Source organism: Bufo gargarizans, chromosome 3 (genome assembly GCF_014858855.1).
Source record: "Bufo gargarizans isolate SCDJY-AF-19 chromosome 3, ASM1485885v1, whole genome shotgun sequence".
NCBI lineage: Eukaryota > Metazoa > Chordata > Amphibia > Anura > Bufonidae > Bufo > Bufo gargarizans.
This window is the reverse complement of record NC_058082.1, coordinates 21,983,875-22,005,685: the sequence shown is the minus strand read 5'-3', so window position 1 is coordinate 22,005,685 and position 21,811 is coordinate 21,983,875. Positions and strand designations below refer to the sequence as shown.

Here is a 21,811-nt window from a genome sequence, read left to right as displayed (position 1 = left end):
GCACCTACGGCCACTTAATTAAAGCTGCTGCCAGAACCCGCCGAGAGACAGTTACTAATGTCATGCCACAATTATAGGTAACCCTGGGTGGTGCATTTTTGAAGATGGAGGCTGCAGAGTTTCCAACGTCTCTATGACTTTGTCACATATGGAATATAACATTTGCGCGCTGTTTTTATTTATGCTTCATTAGCAGAAATTTGCAGTTTAATTGCTGCAGCTGCGTAATGGAGACATTGGAAGTTTAATTAGTCATTCTACAACCAAAGCGCCTGGAAAACAAATCAGCCCTGCTTACTGAACAGCACGTAAAAGGACAATATGATCCCATGCACACAGCAGTGCTGGGTGCTCGGAGGTGGTACGACTCTGCATGGACACTGTACGGCTACCTAGTATAAACTTGTAAAGCCTCTGTGTTCTACCATACATCTTCATCAGGTATGTATTCTCCCCTAGAAGCAATTGTTCTGGATGATAACACCTCCATTCTAGAGACAAACAAATTTCCTAAAATTCGTTTCGGGTGCAATTCCTCTGAAACGACCTTGCAATTCGATTTAGTTCCAAATCGATTCTACCAAAATCGAAAGCACTTCTTATGCCAAGAAGATATTTCTCTTTTCCTTCAGAATCAAAATGAACAAAAATTTCTTTTATCAAGAAATTGCGATTCTGATGAATCCAAATTTATTTTTATTTTTTTATTTTAATTCTGGTCAAATTTTATTCTAAAGAACTGATTTGTGCCTCTCTACTCCATAGATCAGATGGAGTATGCCACCATTTTTATTTTTTTCTGGAGGGGGAGGTTCATAAAATAAGAAACAAAGCTGTGATACAATGTGCCAAATCTTCAAATAATTTGCAGTAGACACCTAAAACGCTAATGTACTTTGTCTCCTATGCACAGATTTTAAAAAGATTACATCACCGGAAAATTCACTGATAAACTAGTGCTTCATAATACTGGCTCGCCTGAATGTGATGATACCTTCCACTTCATTCTGGAGAAAAATTACTTTTAATCCACATGCAAATGGACAATAAAGTGCACTGAGGGCTGGTCCAAGCCACTCCCCTTCTTGATTGACAAGACTGGGTTCCTGGATAATCATTTCTCCTGGACTTGTCAATCAAGCAGGAGAGGGAGGGCTGGCAGAGGAAGTAGGAGAAGCAAGGGTCATGGAGTGGCTTGGGTCCACCCTTGGTGCACTTAATCCCTGATCCAAATTCAGTAGGCATAAAATATTGGAATTTTTACCCTATAGCCTTGCCGCAGTTCCAGCACCATCAGTCTCTTGTATCCCCAATTACTTTTTGTGGACAAAGCATAAAGGGGTTGTCCCATACCACCATTTCCAGGATGAGATGGTTGTAAGCTCCAGCCCCATGTTGCCAGGCTGATGGAAACAGACGAGCAGGCCACTGCTTCACTATTTCCATAACTCCCATTGTAGTCAATGGGAGCTATGCAAACAGCGTAGCTGAACAAGCTACACTGCTTTTGTAACTCCACCAAGACTGGCTCTTGGACAGTTCCATCTTGCTGTGGAGACCCCTTTAATGGTGTGTTCTGTGCTATGAACTCAAAAACAATATATACAGTACCGCTCACCATCAAGTGGAGAGCTACTTTTACTAAAGAGATTCTGTTTCTTTCGCACCTTCTATAACTCCCTTCAAATACCCTAGAGGTGCATTACCACTTCCGCACCCTGCTACTGCCTTTTTTAATTAACCTAATGTCATCCTATGTATTAATTTCCAGGTCCTGCAAAATGTATATTTATAATCCTGTTATGTAACTGTTCAATTGTATTATGCCTGGTTCACCAGCAGGTGGCAGCATCAATGGCAGAGCTATAGGTACCGAGAATGGAGCTTTCTATTCCATTCTAGCCCCCCTCTGTGGTGTGGTGGGTGAGTCCCACTTGTTGCAGTGAGGGAGGAGTTTAGTTTAGAGTCAGTTTAGCTTACTCCCTTTGTGGGGAAGGTCTAGCTTACCCCCTGCTAAGGGAAGGTGTGAAGCAGGAGCCCGTCCCTGCTGAATGAGCCTTGTCTAGGCCAGACTGAGCATCTTCAGCTCAGCTGGACATGGAGGCCAAAGCCTGAAGCCTCAGAAACCAGGAGTAAAGTGTTCCTTGGATTAAGTTAGAGACAGACCAGACTACAGAAAGTGAAGTACAGCCTAAAGAAGAAGCTGAGTTCTACAGCCAGCCTGTTGGCACAGCAGAGCCAGAGAGCAACAGTTGTAGCAGAGAGGAGTTTGCCTGCCACAGTTAATGCCAATGACTGCTGGAAGCCAAGACAAAGCCTGTAAATGGTTTTGGAGAAAAGGTTATTCAAGTAAAATTGCTGTTGAACTATATACAAGGTCTGGACTCAACCATTTCTGCAAATCCCTCAATTATTCCCCCTATTTGCTCTGCGTTGGGCGACAACACCTAGGGTTCCAGGTAGGAGCACCGTGACATGTGTAACACCATAAAGGGACATATAGGCCACCCTACACCACTCTGGCATTCCTACACCTGGGTACCACCATATCACTAAGAAGGGGCCCTGTGCCCTTGCTACTTCACTGCAGCTGGCGTCACGACAAACACTTAACTAATCTTAAAGGGACCCCTGGGCATGGTCCGGTCTGCCGCACCCACTGCACCCTTTAAGTCAACTATAATTGAATGGTGATATCAGTATCGCAGTAGGAAAAAGCCTCACAAGCTTCCCAGTTCCTTTTCTTAAACAGGCCTCATTGCCAACAATACTTTTATCACATGGCGGCGGCTGCTTGTTAGTAGCTCTCTACTTTGGCTCATAGAGATTGACTTCTGTGTTTGATGTCCTAATATGCCCAAATTGAGCATATGGACAGGGGTTAGAACAACTCCTTTAAGCTGACACATATTTTAGCCAGTTGTCATTTGGCCAACCTCTATAAACATGCATGCAAGGGTCAGCCAGGTTTATTGCATTGAGGAGAAGGGAATGAGCCACTGGCAGACACCTTTGTACCCACAACTGGAAGAAGCTTGCTCCCAAACACAGCTGATTGTGCCTGACCCTGTTAATATAGTTTAAAAGAGTCAGAAACATTTTTAATCAGCAAAATATGTATGTGTTTTATAGTAGTACATAGAAGACAAGGAGGAAAGAGAGGAGGGGGATGTAGCTGCATATCTTGAAGAAGGTTGTAGGTTCTGTATGGTGGTACTTGAAAACCCTCAACCACCTGTGACTGGCCATTTGCATCATCAAGAAGGAGAAGTGGGGGATGAAGCTGCATGTCTTGGAGAAGGTTGTGGGTTCGGAAGGAAAAGGGAGAAAGGCGAGTGCCCTGATGCAGGGCGCCTTAACCAAAGAGAACCTGCTTTTTTCACATTGAAGAACAAGGGGTCTTGTGGTGGTACTTGAAAACCCCCAACCACCTGTGACTGGCCAGTCGTGTGATCAGAAGTATAAAGAAGACAGGGGAATGGGATGAAACTGCATGTTCAATCTTCAAGAAGTTTGTGGGTTTGGAAGGTGAAGAGAGGATGCAGGGTCCCTAAACCAAAGAGAACCTGCTTTCTTGGCGGTGAAGAATGCTAAGATGGTATGTGAAAAACCCCAACCACTTGTTGTGTCACAAGCAGGACAGAAAAATCTGATTGGCTCATAGCACATATCAGATCTCCGACTTCCCACCACTCAGCAGTTACAATTTACAAGAACCCACTGAAAGAAGGAAAAGTTCCCAAAATATGCAAATTAAGCACTAGCCATCTGGTGCCACCATAGTCACATCATTAATTTTTCTGTATGGTGGTTTCTACTTTGAATGAACCCACATTGATCACATGCCTACAGGCGACAAGCGCCTCTGATCTTCTACAAGCCTATATGCCTTTGATTGCATGTCATATAACTTGCCTATCACAACCGTCCATCTTTATATAAACTGCAGTACTAGGTTGTAATTTAATCTGTACGACATGTAATCCGGTGAGCGGGCGCTGTTGGTACGAGGATATTAAATAAATTAAATGCATTACAAATGCCAAAGAAGAATCAAATTCCAGCTACTAAAATAAAGAAAAGAGGCGGCTGCATTCATTAGCATATAAAACAGAATTCAAATGTGTTTCTACTTGAGAAAACTTTTTCGGCACAGTTGATTTCATTAGATGTTTTACTATGTTCTATAATGCATAGTGACTTGTTTTATAGAAATGGATTGACTTGGTTTAGTCGCATCGCTGCTATATTATACAGTCATGTTTTCCTAGTCCGCCGCCATTTATTTAAATGTTCTCCCTGTGAGAACTTAGTGAATTATTATGTGCTGAGATGTTTAATAGATCCTTGTCGGGTGTGTGTGGGGAATTCATATGCCTTCTTCCCGAAGAAAATCTGTAATTGATATTTAATGAAAGTTAATAAGAAGAAAGTGTAAGAAAAGGGGGTCACTTGTCGTAATGTAAAAATTTGAACAAAAGTCATATACAATAAATAGAATTTAGAGGCAAGAGCAGTCGTTGGGTCATCCTGTTCTATCAAGTGGTATCTGTTACTGAGAATGCAGGGTGCCTACTAATAAGGCCGCCACGGAAGGGGTTATCTTCGGAAGACGACCGCTCTCCATATACCCTAGTAGGCTGGGTCAGACTGGAAATTTAAAGGGGCCCAGGAAAAAAAATCCTAAAGTGGCCCCATGTTGTAGGAGGGTCCACATTGACAGAAGGCAGGGCCAACACACATATGCAGGGTCATCAATACCGTAGCGCAAAATACCATCCCACCAGAACCATATACCACAGAGCAGCACAATATACTGCCACAAAAGCTGTCCCTCTGTGGTGGCCATCAATAGATGCCATTTTCTGATCTTCTCCAGTTCTCTCTGATTAAGATATGGAGCAGGACACTTAGGAGGTGATATGTGGGCCACAGCAGTTGAATTCAGGAGGGCATGTGGGTTGTGGGAGAGAGAAGTGCTTGTTTCCTGGCTTCAAAATGGACAGGATCTATGTAAACCCTGCCCAGAAGTCAGCATTCTTTGATAGATATGGCCTGGGGTGGTTCTTTAAGGGGTCTTTAACCTCTCCTGCCATGTCTGTTTTGGTAACTACTGGCATTTGCCATGCAATAACAATTCTGGAGCATCCATTCTTTTTACTTTATGTTGTGCCATTCCTTTATTATTTGTGCTTGAAGTTATGAATTAAGTACTAGCAGTTTGCTATGAAGGTCCAGATGGGTATTACCAGTTGGGGGTGTTTCCCTGCCTGAGACTGACAGCACTGATTGGATAGTGTCAGACTGTGCAGGGAACCCCCCCTTACCCCCCCCCCCCCCCCACTGGTAACACCCAGCTGGACCTTCATTGCAAATTACTAGTAATTCATTTACAACTTCTAGAAGGAATAAGTAATAGCATGACACAGAGTGATCAGAATAGATGTTCTAGAATTGTTATAACATGGGGGATGCAAGTAGTTAGTAAAACAGACATGTAAAGTGGGGGGGACAGGTCCTCTCCAAATGCCCAGAATTTATCCACGCTAATGTTGATATGTGATACGTTCAATTTCTATAGCACTACATAACTAGGAGTCTGCAAAATGAAAAGTAAGATGCGAGATGCAGTATGTGGCGCAAATAAAGGGTGAGTCAAAAGTCGCAGGACAGGGGGCCTATCTTTTAGGCTATGTCTGGAACATGGCAGCCATCTTGAAAGTCACCATATTGGATCAAGGTCAAATGTGTCCAATGGGAAGGGGGTCATGTAGCATATAAAAAAAGACCAGAATTTTCTCAGAGATCAATTATAACAAACTGGATACAAGATGAGATTCAGCTTCTAGTTTGGATGCAAGATGACATACAGCCTCTAGCCTGGATACAAGATGAGATATGGCCTCTAGCTTGGATACAAGATGAGATATGGCCTCTAACCTGGATACAAGAAGAGATACGGCCTCTAGTCTGGATACAAGATGAAATACGGTTGGGCATTGAGGTATTCAGGTTTGATATGGTATCCTGTGGCACATTTGTCCACAAATGTTGCTTTTGGACCTATAGATCCTGCACATTTGTAGGTTGGTCAAGCTGATGTCCCAGCTGGTCCCATAAATGCTTAATTGATGATAAATCTGGTGACCAGGCACCCAAAGAATTGTAATCTGGTGGTGACATTTCTGGGAAACCCTTCCTGCAAGTGGGCGAGCATTATCCTTCTGAAAAATGCCACTTGGAAGCCCTGCCATGAGAGGAACACATGTGGCCGCAGAATGTCTTGCACATATCCCTGAGCTGTACACATGTCCCTTGCATCACTACTAGGGGTGACCAACTGTCAATTGCGTTGGCCCCCAGATCATCACACCAGCAGTTGGGGCAGTGTGTCTCTCCACAGAAAAGGCTGGATTGAAACACTGATCACGAGGCCTCCATGCTTGAACCCGACTAGCATGGGATTCCAAAGAGGACCTGGATTCATCAGAAAAGATTATGTGGTTCCAGTCCGTAACAGTTCGGATTTCTTGTTCACTAAACCACTTCATACAAAGACAAATTTCCTTCTGCTAAGCGCTTGGAAATAGTCTGGGCAGAGACAGGGGTGTGTAATGAAGGTGACACCTGTGTCTGGATGGTGGACAATGAAACTGTGGGAGCAGCTCATGCTTGTTGGCGCATCAAATGATCCTCTCTACTGGTTATCTGTCTGGGTCATGCATAGCTTGTTTGCTGTGTGTGCCCTCATGTAACCACTGCTCCCAACATCTTCTAACAGCTAGGTCAGAATGACCTAGATGGGGGGCAATTAGTTGAAACACACATCTTGCTTATCCCAGTCCAAGGTCTGTCAACTGGGCAAAATGTTTTTGAATGCATCGTGGAGGCATATCTACCAGTCAAAGATCTCTCACCAAGAGGTACACTACCCAAAAGTAGTATCTAAGAGTCTTTTTATAGGGCAGTGAGGAAGCACTTTTACACCATCTTGTGGCAAGACCCAATGTCTGGTCAGACCACACCTGTAATCATTAACATATCTGCATGAGACATACTGTAACTGGTTGCCAAATCTGTCATTTCTATGTGGGTGCAATATTTTTTGTCAGTGTTTTTGGCACACTATGGAGATTCCCCTGTCTAGTACATCTGCATACTACTACAAACTCCTGTAGGTTCATGTATCTCTAGTACTAAAGAGGACAAAATTGGCCACTAGTAAACCAGTTTCCTCTTAAATTTAGTTGTCTTTCACATCTCGTTGATTTTTTCTGGCTTGCCTCTACTTTGTTTTACAGCATAAAAGGAGGTTTGAACACGACAACCTGTGCTGTATATGAGTGGCCTGAGGCAGGATTTCCATAGAATTACAATTGATATATTTTATTCAGCATTGACAGCGAACTCTCTCATAACCGTTTTATTGAAGTATATTGGAAGTGTTCTTCTCAGAAAACCTTACGTACAAATGTGCCGTATACCCAATAATGCATCCGGACTATTATTACTTCCAGTTAATGTGTTTGCTATTGACTTCAATGATTTGTTTTTTTTTTTATGTCAGTAAAGAGTATGGTTCAGGACTCGGTAGAATTGAATGAACAATCATGGAAAAAAGAACAGAAAAAGAAATATCTGATAACAAAAGCTGAAGTAGAGGAAAGTAAATTAAAGCAATCAATGTCAGGCAGCTGCTGCCAAGCCAAATTACATTACTTTTATTATTCAACAAAGACTCACTGTAAGGAAATTATAATAATACATTTGTTTACATAATTGTATGTTTCCACACACTAGGTGTTCACAAACCCAAAATTGGAGGTGCTCTGGAACCCTGTTTTCCCAGGAACGAGCTATATGTTTTGAGCGCTTGAGAATGTATCCCTGGCAGATGCATTTTTTTATTTAATTCCTGTAAAGATTTAGGATGGGCAGAACAATATATTAATGGGGTTGTCATGTAGGTCATCAATATCACATCGTCGGGGGTCCGACACCTGAAACCCCCACCGATCAGCTGTTTGAAGAGGAGGTGAGGCTCCATACAAGTGTTGCTTCCTCTTTATTACACTACATGTCCTCTCCTGTAGAGTAATGGAGCGATGGAGTCATTACACTGCACCGCCAAAACTTCCTAGACGATGGGCAGTGTAATGAACAGGAAGTAGCACTTGCATGGAGCACTGCTTCCTCTTCAAACAGCTGATCGGTAGGGGTGTCAGACTCCCACCAATCTAATATTGATCACTAGTGTTGAGCAGTTATGAAAAAATTCAATTCAGCTGCTTTGCTGAATTTCACAAAGAAATTCAATTTGCTGATCACGGCATCAGATGCTACAATTGTGGGCTTTCAGGGGTTAATCTGTTACAAAAAAACCCACATACTCACCTTATCCATTTGCTCACGGAGAGGTCGTCGTAGCCATCTTTATTGAAGATTTTGCACGGTGACCTGATGACGTCATTACACCGGCCAGGTGCAGTGGCGTCCTCACTGAAGACGTCACTGTGCCCAGCCAGTGCGCTGGCGTGGTGACGTCACCATTAACCCCATGCAAGATTTTGTGCGGTGTCTTCAATCAAGATATCAGCAATGGCCTCTCTGCGAACAAATGGCCGGTGGTAACAAACAGCCTCTTAAAAATGAAACTTTAGAGTCTTTTATGTTCTTTTTTTTTATATTATTTTAAATGGCTTGAAAAATGGTAACTTATTAAGCATCAAATGCCTGCTTTGTGCATACATACAGTATGGTGTCCTGTGTTCCTACTTCTTCATCCCTCCTTCTGATTTGAAAAATGGCTGATGCTATTTTGAGAAATTTGAACTAATTGAATTGCCCAAACAAATTTGGATTCAACCTGAGATTTCCAAAATTCAGGTTGAACTTAATGTGTTTAGAATTGATTCTCTCATCTCCAGTTTTATGTCTCTCTTTTGACATTAGCCCTCTCCTTTTCTGTCTTGGTTGGCACCTATGGAATCTGGTTCTATAACTAGAAAATCTATTTGATTTGAGCACCAGTCTCTCTTCCTGGCAGGGGACTTTACTGGTTAGGCCACTTGGTTGAACATACAGTATGCTTCATGGTGGGCAATCTTGCCCAGCTTCAGTGGAGCTCAAGGGTGGGACAATATGTCCAAGAACAGGGTCTTCTGGGAGAGTGTATTCCATTTCATGCAAAGCAATAAAGAAGATAAACTATAAAAAACAAACATAAAAACAAGTATTGAATGTTTTCAATAGTTATCCAACACCCACATCACCCACATAAAAATGAAGTGCCCCCTTAAACTGGTTGCTCTTAATTCTAATCAGCATTTATATCTGTGTCTGCTATGTCCAAGGCATTTGGAAAATTTCTCTTCTTCCTCTTGACATTGAAGTTCATTCATTACCATTAAACCTTTATTATTAAATGTGGAGTCATCCTGAAATTCTTTTGTCATTACCGAGACTCTTGAACTGTCTGGTCTAAAGGACAAGAAGTGACAGCTTTGCTCATCTAACTGAGGTTTTGATTTTTCATTTTTTTTTTTCATTTTTTCTTCTTGCCTTCCAGACAAATTATCCATGTGTAAATGACCAACTATGACAGACGTCACTTTACCGTCTAGGATTGTCCTCTATCTGTTAATGTCAACCAGCATTTGCAATCACATGAAATGCCACAAGGCAGGCTCCTTAGCGGCGCCGTGTGCCTAATCAGGTCACTTAGAAACCAACAGTGATAGCTCACCAACTCGAAAAAGGTGCAAATATTCCTTGAGAAGAGAATATTCCTTCTGAGCTAGAATTCTAGAATTCCACATTTTTAGTTCACTTTTTAGTTTAGTCTATACATGTTCAGGGGCGTAGATAAGGGGGGGTATAGGGGGGTTCTGTCCTCCTAACCTGCCAGAGAACGGCCCGGGCGTGCAGGGCCGGCGCTTCCATAAGGCAGAACAAGCGGCTGCCGCGCGCCCTCCCAGCCAGTGTTCACTCTAAGCTGCGCTTGTGTTAAGCCACAGATAGGAGCAGGAGGCTGCTGATTGGCCAGTATCAGCTAGCTGCCCTGCCATTGGTCCATCCTTTCACACCCCCTTCTCTCTGCAACTGAACACAGCAGGAGGTTGTGAAGACAGGAAGCCTGCGTTCTCACAGTGGATCATGTGACCACGAAGGAGCATGTGACCAGTGACGTCACAGACCTCCTTCTAACAAATCCATTCTAGCATCTACCCAGCATGTATGGCAGCACTCTGCTGAGCAAAGACCATGTGCCCAGGTGAGGTGACCACAGAAGTGCCCTGGCATCTGTCTACTGCTGGAAGCTCAATGTGGAGCTTTATGAATGTAAAAACTAATACCCAAGAGGCTAAACAAACCCCTGCTTGTCTGCTTCTGACCCCAATCTTAACACATAACGTTAATTTGATTGCAATTTACTCTAACACCTAAAGGGATTTTTTTTTTAAAGCCTGCTGTTTCTGTAGATGACCTTATGTTGATAGTAGTGTTAATAGAGTCTCAAATGTCTGTAAAAATAGGGTACCTGCTTTTATAGACCCTTGAGACTCTATTAACACTACTATAAACATAAGGTCACCTAGAGAAAGAGCAAGTTTTTAAAATTATTTTTTTCCTTTAGGTGTTAAAACATAACTTATTTGATTGCTTGAACACCTAAAGGAAAACAAATCAAAAACCTGCTGTTTCTCAAGATGTTGAGAGCAGTGGTAATAGAGTCTGAAAGTGCTATAGAAGCAGTTACCCTATTTTTACAGACCTTCTGAGGCTCTATTAACACCACTGTCAACATAAGGTCATCTAGAGACACAGCAGGTTTTTAAAATGATTTTTCCTTTAGGTGTTACAGCAATCAAATGAAAGTTATGTTTTAACACCTAAAGGAAAAACATAATTAAAAAAACCTGTTGTTTCTCTAAATGACCTGATGTTGATAGTAGTGTTAATAGAGTCTCAAAGGTTTGTAAAAATAGTGTACCTGCTTCTATAGACCTTTGAGACTCTATTACCACTACTTTTAGCATAAGATCATCTGGAGAAACATCAGGTTTTTTAAAATTATTATTTTTTCTTTAGGTGTTAGAGCAATCAAATGGAGGGGGAGAAATGTGACATGGGTGAGGATGGGGTTACATGATGGGCCGGAGACAATGTCTGTAGTCTGTCTGTGCCATGGACGGGGAGAAATATGACATGGAGGGCTGATGGCTGACATGGGGGTCTGATCTGAGGCATTGGGGCTATAAGCTGAGGTCTAATTAACATTGGGGGTCTGATGGCTGGTCTGACCTGAGGTGGAATGAAAAATATTGTTTCCTATTATCCTCCTCTAAAACCTAGGTGCGTCTTATGGGACAAACCTACATTTTGGCACAACCCCCCCCCCCCCCCAGGTGAGCTGAAGGGGGGGGGGGTTTGGGGGCGCCAAAATGTAGGTTCGCTTGTGTTGGTAAAAAAACTTGCACCGGCCCTGCGGTGGCTGGTATATTTTTTTTCAAACCCTGGTGTGTCTGCTAGATAAAGTCTTATAATTTGAGAAAGCTGAACCCCCCCCCAGGAAAAAAAAAATTCTACGGCACTGTACATGTTGATGTATTATTATGGGGATGTAGACATACCATTCAAACCCAGGCCTTGGTGAAGGGGGGGACACACATGTCATCAACATTTTAAATGAAAAATTGTAAGATTGACTTGTTTTTGCCTTGGGGCCCAGAAGCTTCGGGAAGCACCAATATCTCCATAGATCGGACAACACAACTGTGCAATAAGCAGGGAAATTTGTATGGAATCATATTTATTGAAAAATAAAAACTAAAATCAGGTACAACATGTCCTCTTTCAAAATTTACTCAGTTCTTCTTAACCATCAGAAAGAAGGACACCCTCATATAAGTATCAAGACCAAGACAAAGGATTAGATCAGATTATAGATTTTATGTAGACACTTTAGGCCCCTTTCACACGAGCGAGTTTTCTGCGTTGGTGCAATGTGTGAGTTGAACGCATTGCACCCGCACTGAATCCGGACCCATTCATTTCTATGGGGCTGTGCACATGAGCGGTGATTTTCACTCATCACTTGTGCGTTGCGTGAAAATTGCAGCAAGCTCTATATTCAGCGTTTTTCACGTAACGCAGGCCCCATAGAATTGAATGGGGCTGCGTGAAAATCGCAAGCATCCGCAAGCAAGTGCGGATGCGGTGCGATTTTCACGCACGGTTGCTAGGAGACGATCGAGATGGGGACCCGATCATTATTATTTTCCCTTATAACATGGTTATAAGGGAAAATAATAGCATTCTTAATACAGAATGCATAGTACAATAGCGCTGGAGGGGTTACATTTTTTTAAATAATATAACTCACCTTAATCCACTTGATCGCGCAGCCGGCATCTCTTCTGTCTTCTTCTTTGCTGTGCACAGAAAAAGGACCTTTTATGATGTCACTGCGCTCATCACATGATCCGTCACATGATCAATCACCTTGGTAAAAGATCATGTGATGGACCATATGATGAGCGCAGTGACGTCACCACAGGTCCTATTACTCAAAGAAGAAGACAGAAGAGAAGCCGGCTGCGAGATCAAGTGGATTAAGGTGAGTTAAATTTATTATTTTTTTTAACCCCTCCAGCGCTATTGTACTATGTATTCTGTATTCAGAATGCTATTATTTTCCCTTATAACCATGTTATAAAGGGAAATAATACAATCTACACAACCTTGAACCCAAACTGTGAAAAAGTTCGGGTCTGGACACATTCCGTTTTTTATCACGCGCGTGCCAAACACATTGCACCCGCGCAATAAAAACTGAACAAAACTGACTGCAATTGCGTACCTACTCGCGCAGGTTTGCCGCAATGCATCCAGACCTTATCCGGACACGCTCGTCTGCAAGGGGCCTTAGCTGTCTTTCATAGGATAAACAGGAAACAGTAGCAGCAGATTATCCACATTTCTCGATTGGAGGCAGCATTGCCCTGTGTTTACTAGCTGGGCTCCTCAATGGGAGGGCTTAATTTTTTTGTATTTTATCACAAAATGCATATTATTTCTTTTGCTTGCCTTTTATCAGATTATCGTGATGTCTTAAAAGTCAACCTTATTTGTGGTTCACCTACATGATATACTGTACAATACTCTAACTCACCCTTTTTTCAAGTGGGTGGATCCTGAAAGGAAAGAAAGAGAGAGACTCGGACAACATTAAAATATTTATCTTCATTTATCCTGTACAAGCTTGGTTCATAAAATTGCTTGTATTTTTTTAGATCCATCCTAATCCATAACTACTGTATAGCCAGAGATGGATTGGTAGCACATGTTTGCAGATTGCCAAATTTATTATGCAATAGCCTAGACAGACACCTTCCACAGTGGTTGTCTCCCTTTAGAACAAAAGGATTAACCATAGTGAAATCCAACTGCCCGATCCTTATTTCTTTTGAAATGTGCCTTGAGGGGATTGTCATATTACATGGTCATTGGGTCCTGTCAAAACCAGCAGGCTTGGCTGATGTTCATGTATTCTGTATGGGCAACTTAAAGTTGTTATCCAAGTTTAAACTTTTTTTTAACAGACCCCTTCAAATTGTCAAATTGTTCATACTTACGTGGTCCCCGCTGCTGGGATCCGGATCTATCCCTCCACAACTGCCTCTGCAGGTCCAGGGTCTCTAAGACTCAACATCCTCTTGACGGGGGGATGGGGGGCATCTGAGTTCTTGATATAATCACTGGCCACATCAGTGACATGTTACCTATGCGGTACTTTACTAAGTCATGTGCCGCACAGGTGACAGATCATTACTGTGGCTATTGGACCTGCAGAGGCAGTTATAGAGGGATGGATCCGGAACCCAGCAACGGATAAGTATGAACCCTACCGTGGGTCTGCCATTCTGAAGAGGTCTGCTAAAAAAAATAAAAAGGTTTAAACTTGGACAATCTCTTTAACCCTAAGTTCACACCTGAGCGTTTTACAGCGCGTTCAAACGCGCTGTAAAACGCTCAACACGTGAAAACCAATGCTTCCCTATGGCCCTGGTTCACACTTGAGCGTTTTACAGCGCGTTTGAACGCGCTGTAAAACGCCAGACGCATAAACAAGTTCTTGAGCTTTTTTTGGGGCGTTAGTCGCGCGTTTTGGCCATAGACTCATTGGACAACACTGCAGTCAATCACACAAACGCGCGTTTACTATTGCAAAAAACGCGCATAAAAACGCGCGACAAATACGCAAGTAAAACGCGCGTCTCAGAAACGCTCAGGTGTGAACCCAGGGTAAGAGATTCACTTGAGCTGTTTTGGTGCTTCTCAGTTGTTGAAAGGACTTAATAAAGTTTGGTGCACGCAACCTTTTTTGCCAGGGTGTTAAAAGGCCACCATACACATTAGAGAGTGGGCTGGTCCATCCGAGATCAGCAGGTTTCGGGCAATATTTATCTAATGTGCATGGCTAGCCTAAGAATAAATCTTTACCAATGTTGAGATATAGGTATATAAGTATAGACAAGGCCTTCAACAGTCCCAAGGTCCATAATATTTATTGAAGATTGCCAGTCTTGGTGGGACTTTGAAGAGCAGCTGCATAACCCTTAAGAGACTGGTATGCCAACAGTCTTCTACTGTAATAAATAAGGTCATGTATTGTAATTTCCAAAGCAGCTTGGGAACATCCATCACCATATTTATTTCTGTTGTCCCAGTAAAGGTCATTTTGACATTGTAACAGCTTTCTCTAAACCAGATGTGACAGACACCTGTCCTAGTTTGAATAGCTACGAGAGAAAGTTCTCCTTCCATTCCCATTTTGCTTATGCTTTTCCCAAAACATTAACCCGCTACAATTTATCCTTAGGTGCTCTGTCAGAATTTATCCATCACGTCTCCCCAGCTCTTGCGCTGTGTAGATAGTGATGAAGACAAAACACTTGCTCTGTAGCTGCACCTTGCAAATCGTTGAGTGGCATGTCTCAGCCCAACTGGTAAAAATGTGGGTGAGGCAAGACATCTTGGGCTTTTCTTTAAATTCTTTTGACTGTCTGTCAGCATTTGTTTTTTTTCTCTTCGGTCTAAGCGGCCAAACAGTATAACAGTACAGCTCTGGCTTTGAATTTCAATGATTCTGCTAGTAATACGGCGACATCTTGACCCTCGATGGCTGGGCAGGATGGTTAATGGCGCTCAGGCATAAAACCTGGGCTGCAAATCCCTTGTGTTTAAAATAGCCTGTTAATTTTTTGACAGAAGGGTATTTTCACTGCAGGGAGGGGAATGCCTTCAAATAACCAATAAAGAAATAAAGTGAAAACTTCACGGCTGCCAAAATTAATCTTCTGTGTGGTCAACGTTGGCAGGTTAGTTACTGGAAAGATATGGAGCAGGAAGAGGCTGCAGAAAGAGTAAAAACGGCTGGAAATGAGTCGTCCATCATTCTGACAGAGTTAGAAGGAAATACATTATATCACATAACTGTGAGAGCGTTTAACAAAGCTGGATACGGACCTTCGAGTACAGCCGTGCATGGAAGCACCAAAAAATCACGTAAGTAACCTTATACTGGCCTTCATATTTAGACCTATGCAACTAATCTTGACTTTTTAGGTTTGTGATCGAACAGCGGAATATTTAAGCAAGGATCGTCCCCTTTAAAACTTTTGAGGCTGAGTTCACACAGTAAAATATTTGCTGGATTTCCACCATAAATGCAGTATAACAGTACTTTTTTTTTAATTACGGGAGCATACTACACAAGCAGCAATGTTGATGAAATTTCATCTAGACACTGCAGAAAATGAAATCTGAACTGAGGCCCGGAGTTTAAATCGAAAGCATGTCAATTTTTTGCTGCACCGTGGATTTCACCCCATGCAATGCATAGAATAAAATCTGTAACTAATTTGCAACAAATCTGCATATAAATGATCCCGATTTCACACAGTGGGTTTAAAAAAAAAAAACAACAACACAGAACCTGAGGTAGACTACTAACCCTCAAATTTCTGCCACAGATTTGCATTTGCACATTGCCTGTATCCACCTGAAAAAGACCCCACTAGGGGTCTCACTTTCAAGTTGCAGTCCACTGAATGTTGTCAAACAAAATCCGTCCATGGTAACAGAGACACAGAAGACAGCTGAGAGGAAGGGGGGGTGTCAGAGATAGCTGATATCCTGAGTCTCATAAAACAGCTGATTATATACTGCTTCTGAACATCACAGGAGCTTCTGGCTTTTCTGTAAGTGTGAATCATTCCTCCTTAATCAGTTTTCTGAGCTTCCTAGAAGAAAACAAACATAGTGGGAAGAAAATGAACTGAGGTCACTGCATACAATACTGGCAGAAGGGCAGATACTCAATGCTTTTAAGAGAAATGCATCTAGCTGTGCAGCGGAAACATGGAATAATATGAATGAAAGAGACTTTAAGGAAGCCCAAACATAACTGTTTCCTTTCACTGTTATGATTGTACAAGGAAACACAGCCATTATGCTAACTTCTTTTGAAAACTCAGGTATGCTTTAGAACCAGTTCAAATTGCACAATAATACGAACAAAGTCTAGAAAAAAAGTGCTATAAAATTCCATGATAATTCATGTGAACACAGCCTATAAATGCATACTACAATATGGAATTCTTTGAAATGTGCAAAGTACAGTGTGCAAATCTAAAAAATTAATGCACTCTTAAAAATGATAATAGAATAAAGCAAAAATATTTTCAAAAAAGTTTAAAATTTGATTTTCTCCCCAGGTTTTTCTTCTTTTTCACTTAGATGTTTAAAATTGTCACTACTAATATTATATTCAAAATATTTTGATATTTTAGGCCTACCAAACAGGGCTAAGCTTTTGTGACACAGTAAAGAGATAAAATGATTCTGGCGCATACGCTAAGTGAAAGTTCAGTGAAGTAGAGTAGTTATTAAAATGACACCGCCAGAGCAGGAATGGTTTATTAGCCTCCAGCTGTGTTAGCAGGACAGCTATATAGAGAACAATTCTGTGGATGTGGATTGCACTGGTTATTTACATTTCATTTGTATATAGACGAGATCCTGATGATTTTTCTCCTTCTCTTTCTAGCTCCCAGTCAAGCCCCGAGCACTGTCAAATGGATAAGGAACGGTTCCCACATTTCCTTGGGCTGGGATGCCGTCAGATCATTTGCAAATGAGTCAGATGTCATGGGATACAAGGTCAGTATTTGAAGAAGATGGGTCGGCACTGCGGTTTTCAAGTGGTGAATGCATCCAGGGAAGGCGTCCCACTAGTATATAGCGAAGAAGGACCAGCACTCACTTTCTTGATGATATGAAGAGATGTTTATCCAAGGAATAATAGCATCATCAGTGACTAGTTTCGGCTCAAGCTGTGCCTTTTTCAAGCCAATCAATTGCAGTTTGAAAAAGGCTCAGGCTTAAGCCGAAACTAGTCACTGATGATGCTATTATGCCTTGAATAAACATCTCTTCATATCATCAAGAAAGTGAGTGCCGGTCCTTCTTCACGGGATACAAGGTCAGTCAGCTGTTCAATTCAGGGTATATTCTGCATGTCATAAGTGATACATGTAATGGTTTACGCTTAGTTTTTTGTTTATTTTATGTTATGAGTTTTAATAATTTCACTCACATGTGCAGTACCCCAGACCTGGGGGTATGTGCTATTTTTTTTAATTTTTATTGTTATGTTTAGACCATGTATTCCAGAAATAAAGAGGTATGGTTGGCAGTAATAGGTATGACCACCCTGTCTTGGTAGAAGTGGGATGACCCTACCAGGAGGGGGAGTACCAGAGTACAGATCGTGGAGAAAGTAAACACATGCTTGAGCTCCTAGTCCACGAGCCTGGTACGATTCTCCTGTGAGACATTTACTCCAGGAAAATTGCCCAATTCAAGATACAGCTTTCTCAAAAGCTACAGTGGGTGACCAGCAAGATTTAGCTTTTGAGACCCTGCTGCCAGTGAGGGAAAACAGGCCAGACACCCATCACCTAGAACCACCACCAGGCCATATTTATTTCAAGCCTGTATCACACAGTGAACAGCTATACCCGCAAGTGCCATTAAACTGTACTTTGTATTTATTTGCTACTGGATGGGCCACTAGTTATATTTTGCACTGTTATACTTTTACTTCTGGCTTTAAATCTTCAAACTACTTTTCCACTGCATTGATCCCTCAGGAGCAACAGCCTGAGGGAGTACACCATGACACAACATGTCATTATGCCCACTACCATGCTCTGCATCGGCTCTTCAGGGACTTACTGCACATGGAGAGGATAAATTGAGTGCAGAATCGAGAATTTGTGTAATTGTTGTAAAATCTACAGTGTGTATTCTATAAACCGGAAGTGTCAGCTTACAGTCGGGGCTCAGTGGTATGTGTGAAAACAGCAAGTTTTTGCTTGTAATACAGAAAATGACTTGGTGAAAAAAACATAAATTTTAATAAAAAAAAAATAATTAATAATGAGATTCTGCAGCAGGTGGGGTGATCAGCAGACAGTGTACCGTAAAACATGCAGTTAGCTGTGTTCCACAAAGGACGTACCATTGCTCGAGGCTGCAGGTTTTCTGCTAGTTGCGATGTCCCGCTGCATTGTAACAAGATATAAATGAGAACATTTTTGATATTTACAGATTTCCAAAGCTGCAAATTGCTGTTATTATCTAGAGAGTTGCACCATAAAAAGCTGTTAATTCCATAAATATAAATTGCGTTACTGCACATACATCAATGTAGAATGTGTGACTATACACTACACGTAAAGGTACAAATAATAAAGCAATAATTCAAAGCTTTAAACCATTGATCTTTTATTAACTAATTAGAATTTCCATTCATTTAGGTATTAGTAATTATAGTACTAGTGTTTAAACTTGCCAGCACTAGTGCTTGTGGAGGCACCTTTGCTACATAGGAAGACGCTAGTATAAATAACGTATGGCAACTAGGGGGCCCTTTGACCAATTTTTCATTGGGGCCCAAGAGCTTTAAATGAGTTGTCTGACTCTAAGAAGTTATTTGCAATACATAGTTTAGGTGACAAGCATCTGATCAGTGTGGTCCAAACACTGGCACTCCCACCGCTCACAAAAATTAGGTGTCAAAATTCCTAGAGTTCCTAGATTGAATTGAGCGGTGGTCATGCATGCGCCCTACCATTCTAAAAAATAGACATCAAAAAATATCAAAACATAGATAGGGATATGGATGTAATAAAAGAGAAGGGAGTGCACATTGAGATGCATCATTATTAGTAGTTAAAATAAGGTCAAAGGATTAGAACCTAATGAGATATCTGTACAGGCGTTCAGGACCTGGAATGCACAGGGGAGAATAAACACAAGTACTTCACAAATCTGACGTGTCTGTACAATCACCCTGAGCAGCCGCATTACGATCTATGACCGGACGGAACTGAGACTAAGTCAGATGACATGCGCAATGGGTGACGGCGCATAGTTCAGACGTCATCTAGGATGGAAGAGCGCATATAGGTAGAATAGACATCAGCAAGTGACCAAGTGCCCAGACATGCGCATTTGATCAAAAGGATCGGCAATCCAGACCAAGGATTAGCGCAACCTAGTTGGCGCAGGAGAACGGTCATTGGCTGGGGAGACACTAGGAGGAGACATCAAAGAACGATAAGTGGTAGACACATTAAGAGTGGTTGAGCGGTCTGACTAAGAGAAAGAGAGACACGCATTGGACAACAGAACCGCCACGCCCATAGGGAGGTTTTATAAACCGGGATCCGCCCCCAACACACACTTCACTGCCCAAACCCCTGAAGACGCCAAGTGTTTGGCGAAACATGTCGGGGGGCAGATAGCGTGTTTTTAGCCAGTGTATGCATGGCTAGGAAGTGATCTGTTAAAAACATAAAGAGAGAGAGTGTACCTCATGAGGGCGACTGCTGTTTAAAGTAGCGCACTGTGCCAAAAACAGAGCGCAGTAACATAGCACTGGGGCACCGTAATAATAGGCAGGAGAGCCTCAAACAGCTAATAGTTACAAGCGCCCTCTAGTGGAATCACTCAGTAAACAGAGTCACTGGCACTATTGATGTATGTATCTAGCAAGCATAGCTGATTATTTTAATTGTAGTGTTCGAAACATTTTAAGGACAAGCAATAAATGTTAAATTTTAGACTTAGTAACACGTGTCAATCAGGGACATCTATGGTCCTAGTGACCAATTGTAAATAAATATTTGTATAGTCCCAACACGTGTTAGGGAGAGATATGTAAAGGTGGTCTACCATTCCTTTCAACTCTACTGGACTGCTGAATATAGTGCTGTATTTCGCTTCTTTAGAGTTAAAGGGATTCTGTCACCAGGTTTGACCCTTGTCAGATAAAAATATGCTGATCTTCAGGGTGTCTTCACGATTCCTAATGTGGGCTTATAAATGTCATCTGTAGGCTCATTTAGCTAAAAAACAGCTATTACTAACCTGTCAGTCAAACAAATAAGGTGCCCAAGGGGATGTTAATGGATGCAAGGTGCCGGCCGCACCCGCCGCCGTTCGTGCCCAGCGCCGCCTTTCTTGACCTCTGCGCCGCCTCATAATCCTCTGTGCTGCCTCTCGCTCTCCCTCCCTCCCCCTCCTTCTGCTGTAACATCTCGCGCTTGCGCACAGGGCTCTGCCTGATGTGCCCGTGCGGACTTCTCCATTTGGATTCATACAGCGAAGTGCGCATGCGCCGGCACTTCGCTCAACCCCTGTATGCGCGAGATCTTACAGCAGGAGGAGGGGGGAGGGAGGGAGAGCGAGAGGCGGCACAGAGGATTAGGAGGCGGCGCAGAAGTCTGGAAAGGCGGCGCTGGGCACGAACGGCGGCGGGTGCGGCCGGCACCTTGCATCCATTAACATCCCCTTGGGCACCTTATTTGTTTGACTGACAGGTTAGTAATAGCTGTTTTTTAGCTAAATGAGCCTACAGATGACATTTATAAGCCCACATTAGGAATCGTGAAGACGCCCTGAACATCAGCATATTTTTATCTGACAGGGGTCAAACCTGGTGACAGAATCCCTTTAAGCGGCACAGTGCATACATGACTGAGGATTCATTGAACACAGAGTATACACCATTAATGTCTAGTTACACTTCTAGAACTCCTATCTAATTGGCGAGATACATGAAAAATGCATGTGAGCAGCCACAAGACATAGACATATATGTCTGTTACCAGATGGTTGTGGGGCCGCACAGAACGGTATCTAGGGTCGCATGAGGCCCCCGGGACGCAGGTTGTGCACCCCTGCTCTAAAGCTTGCCTTATAACATCATTTCTTTTCGTAGCCATTAAAAGGTATCAAATTACAATAATTTATATTGTTTCTCTTTTTGAGAGCATCAAGACTTTATTACCAATGGGACAATCCTTTTAACCCTTTCATGCCCTGAGTGTTTCTCGTTTTTGTGTTTTAATATTTCACTCCCTGCCTTTCTGGGGCCATACATTTTTTATTTTTCCGTTCATATAGCGATATGAGGGCTTTTTTTTGTGGGACAAGTTGCACTTTCTAAGTCCACCATTAAATATTGCATACAATGTAGTGGGGAGCTTAAAAAAATACAAAAGGGGTGAAATTAGAAAAAACACAAGTCCACAACAATTTTATGGGTTTTGTTTTTACGATGTTCCCTATACGGTAAAACTGACCTGTTGCTTTAATTCTTCAGGTCAGTACAATTATGGCGATACCACATATGTGTCGTTTTAATACTGAAAAAAAATATAAACCTTGAAAAAAA

General features: G+C 42.2%; 1 protein-coding gene across 1 annotated transcript in view; it reads left to right on the top strand.

Moving 5' to 3' along the window:
• Positions 1–21,811, top strand: part of CNTN5 (contactin 5) — a 579,181-nt gene that overhangs the window by 545,026 nt on the left and 12,344 nt on the right. The window contains exons 21-22 of the mRNA XM_044285392.1: positions 15,384–15,570; positions 17,114–17,226. Coding sequence (XP_044141327.1) covers positions 15,384–15,570; positions 17,114–17,226 — 300 coding nt within the window. The remainder of the gene's footprint in view (positions 1–15,383; positions 15,571–17,113; positions 17,227–21,811) is intronic.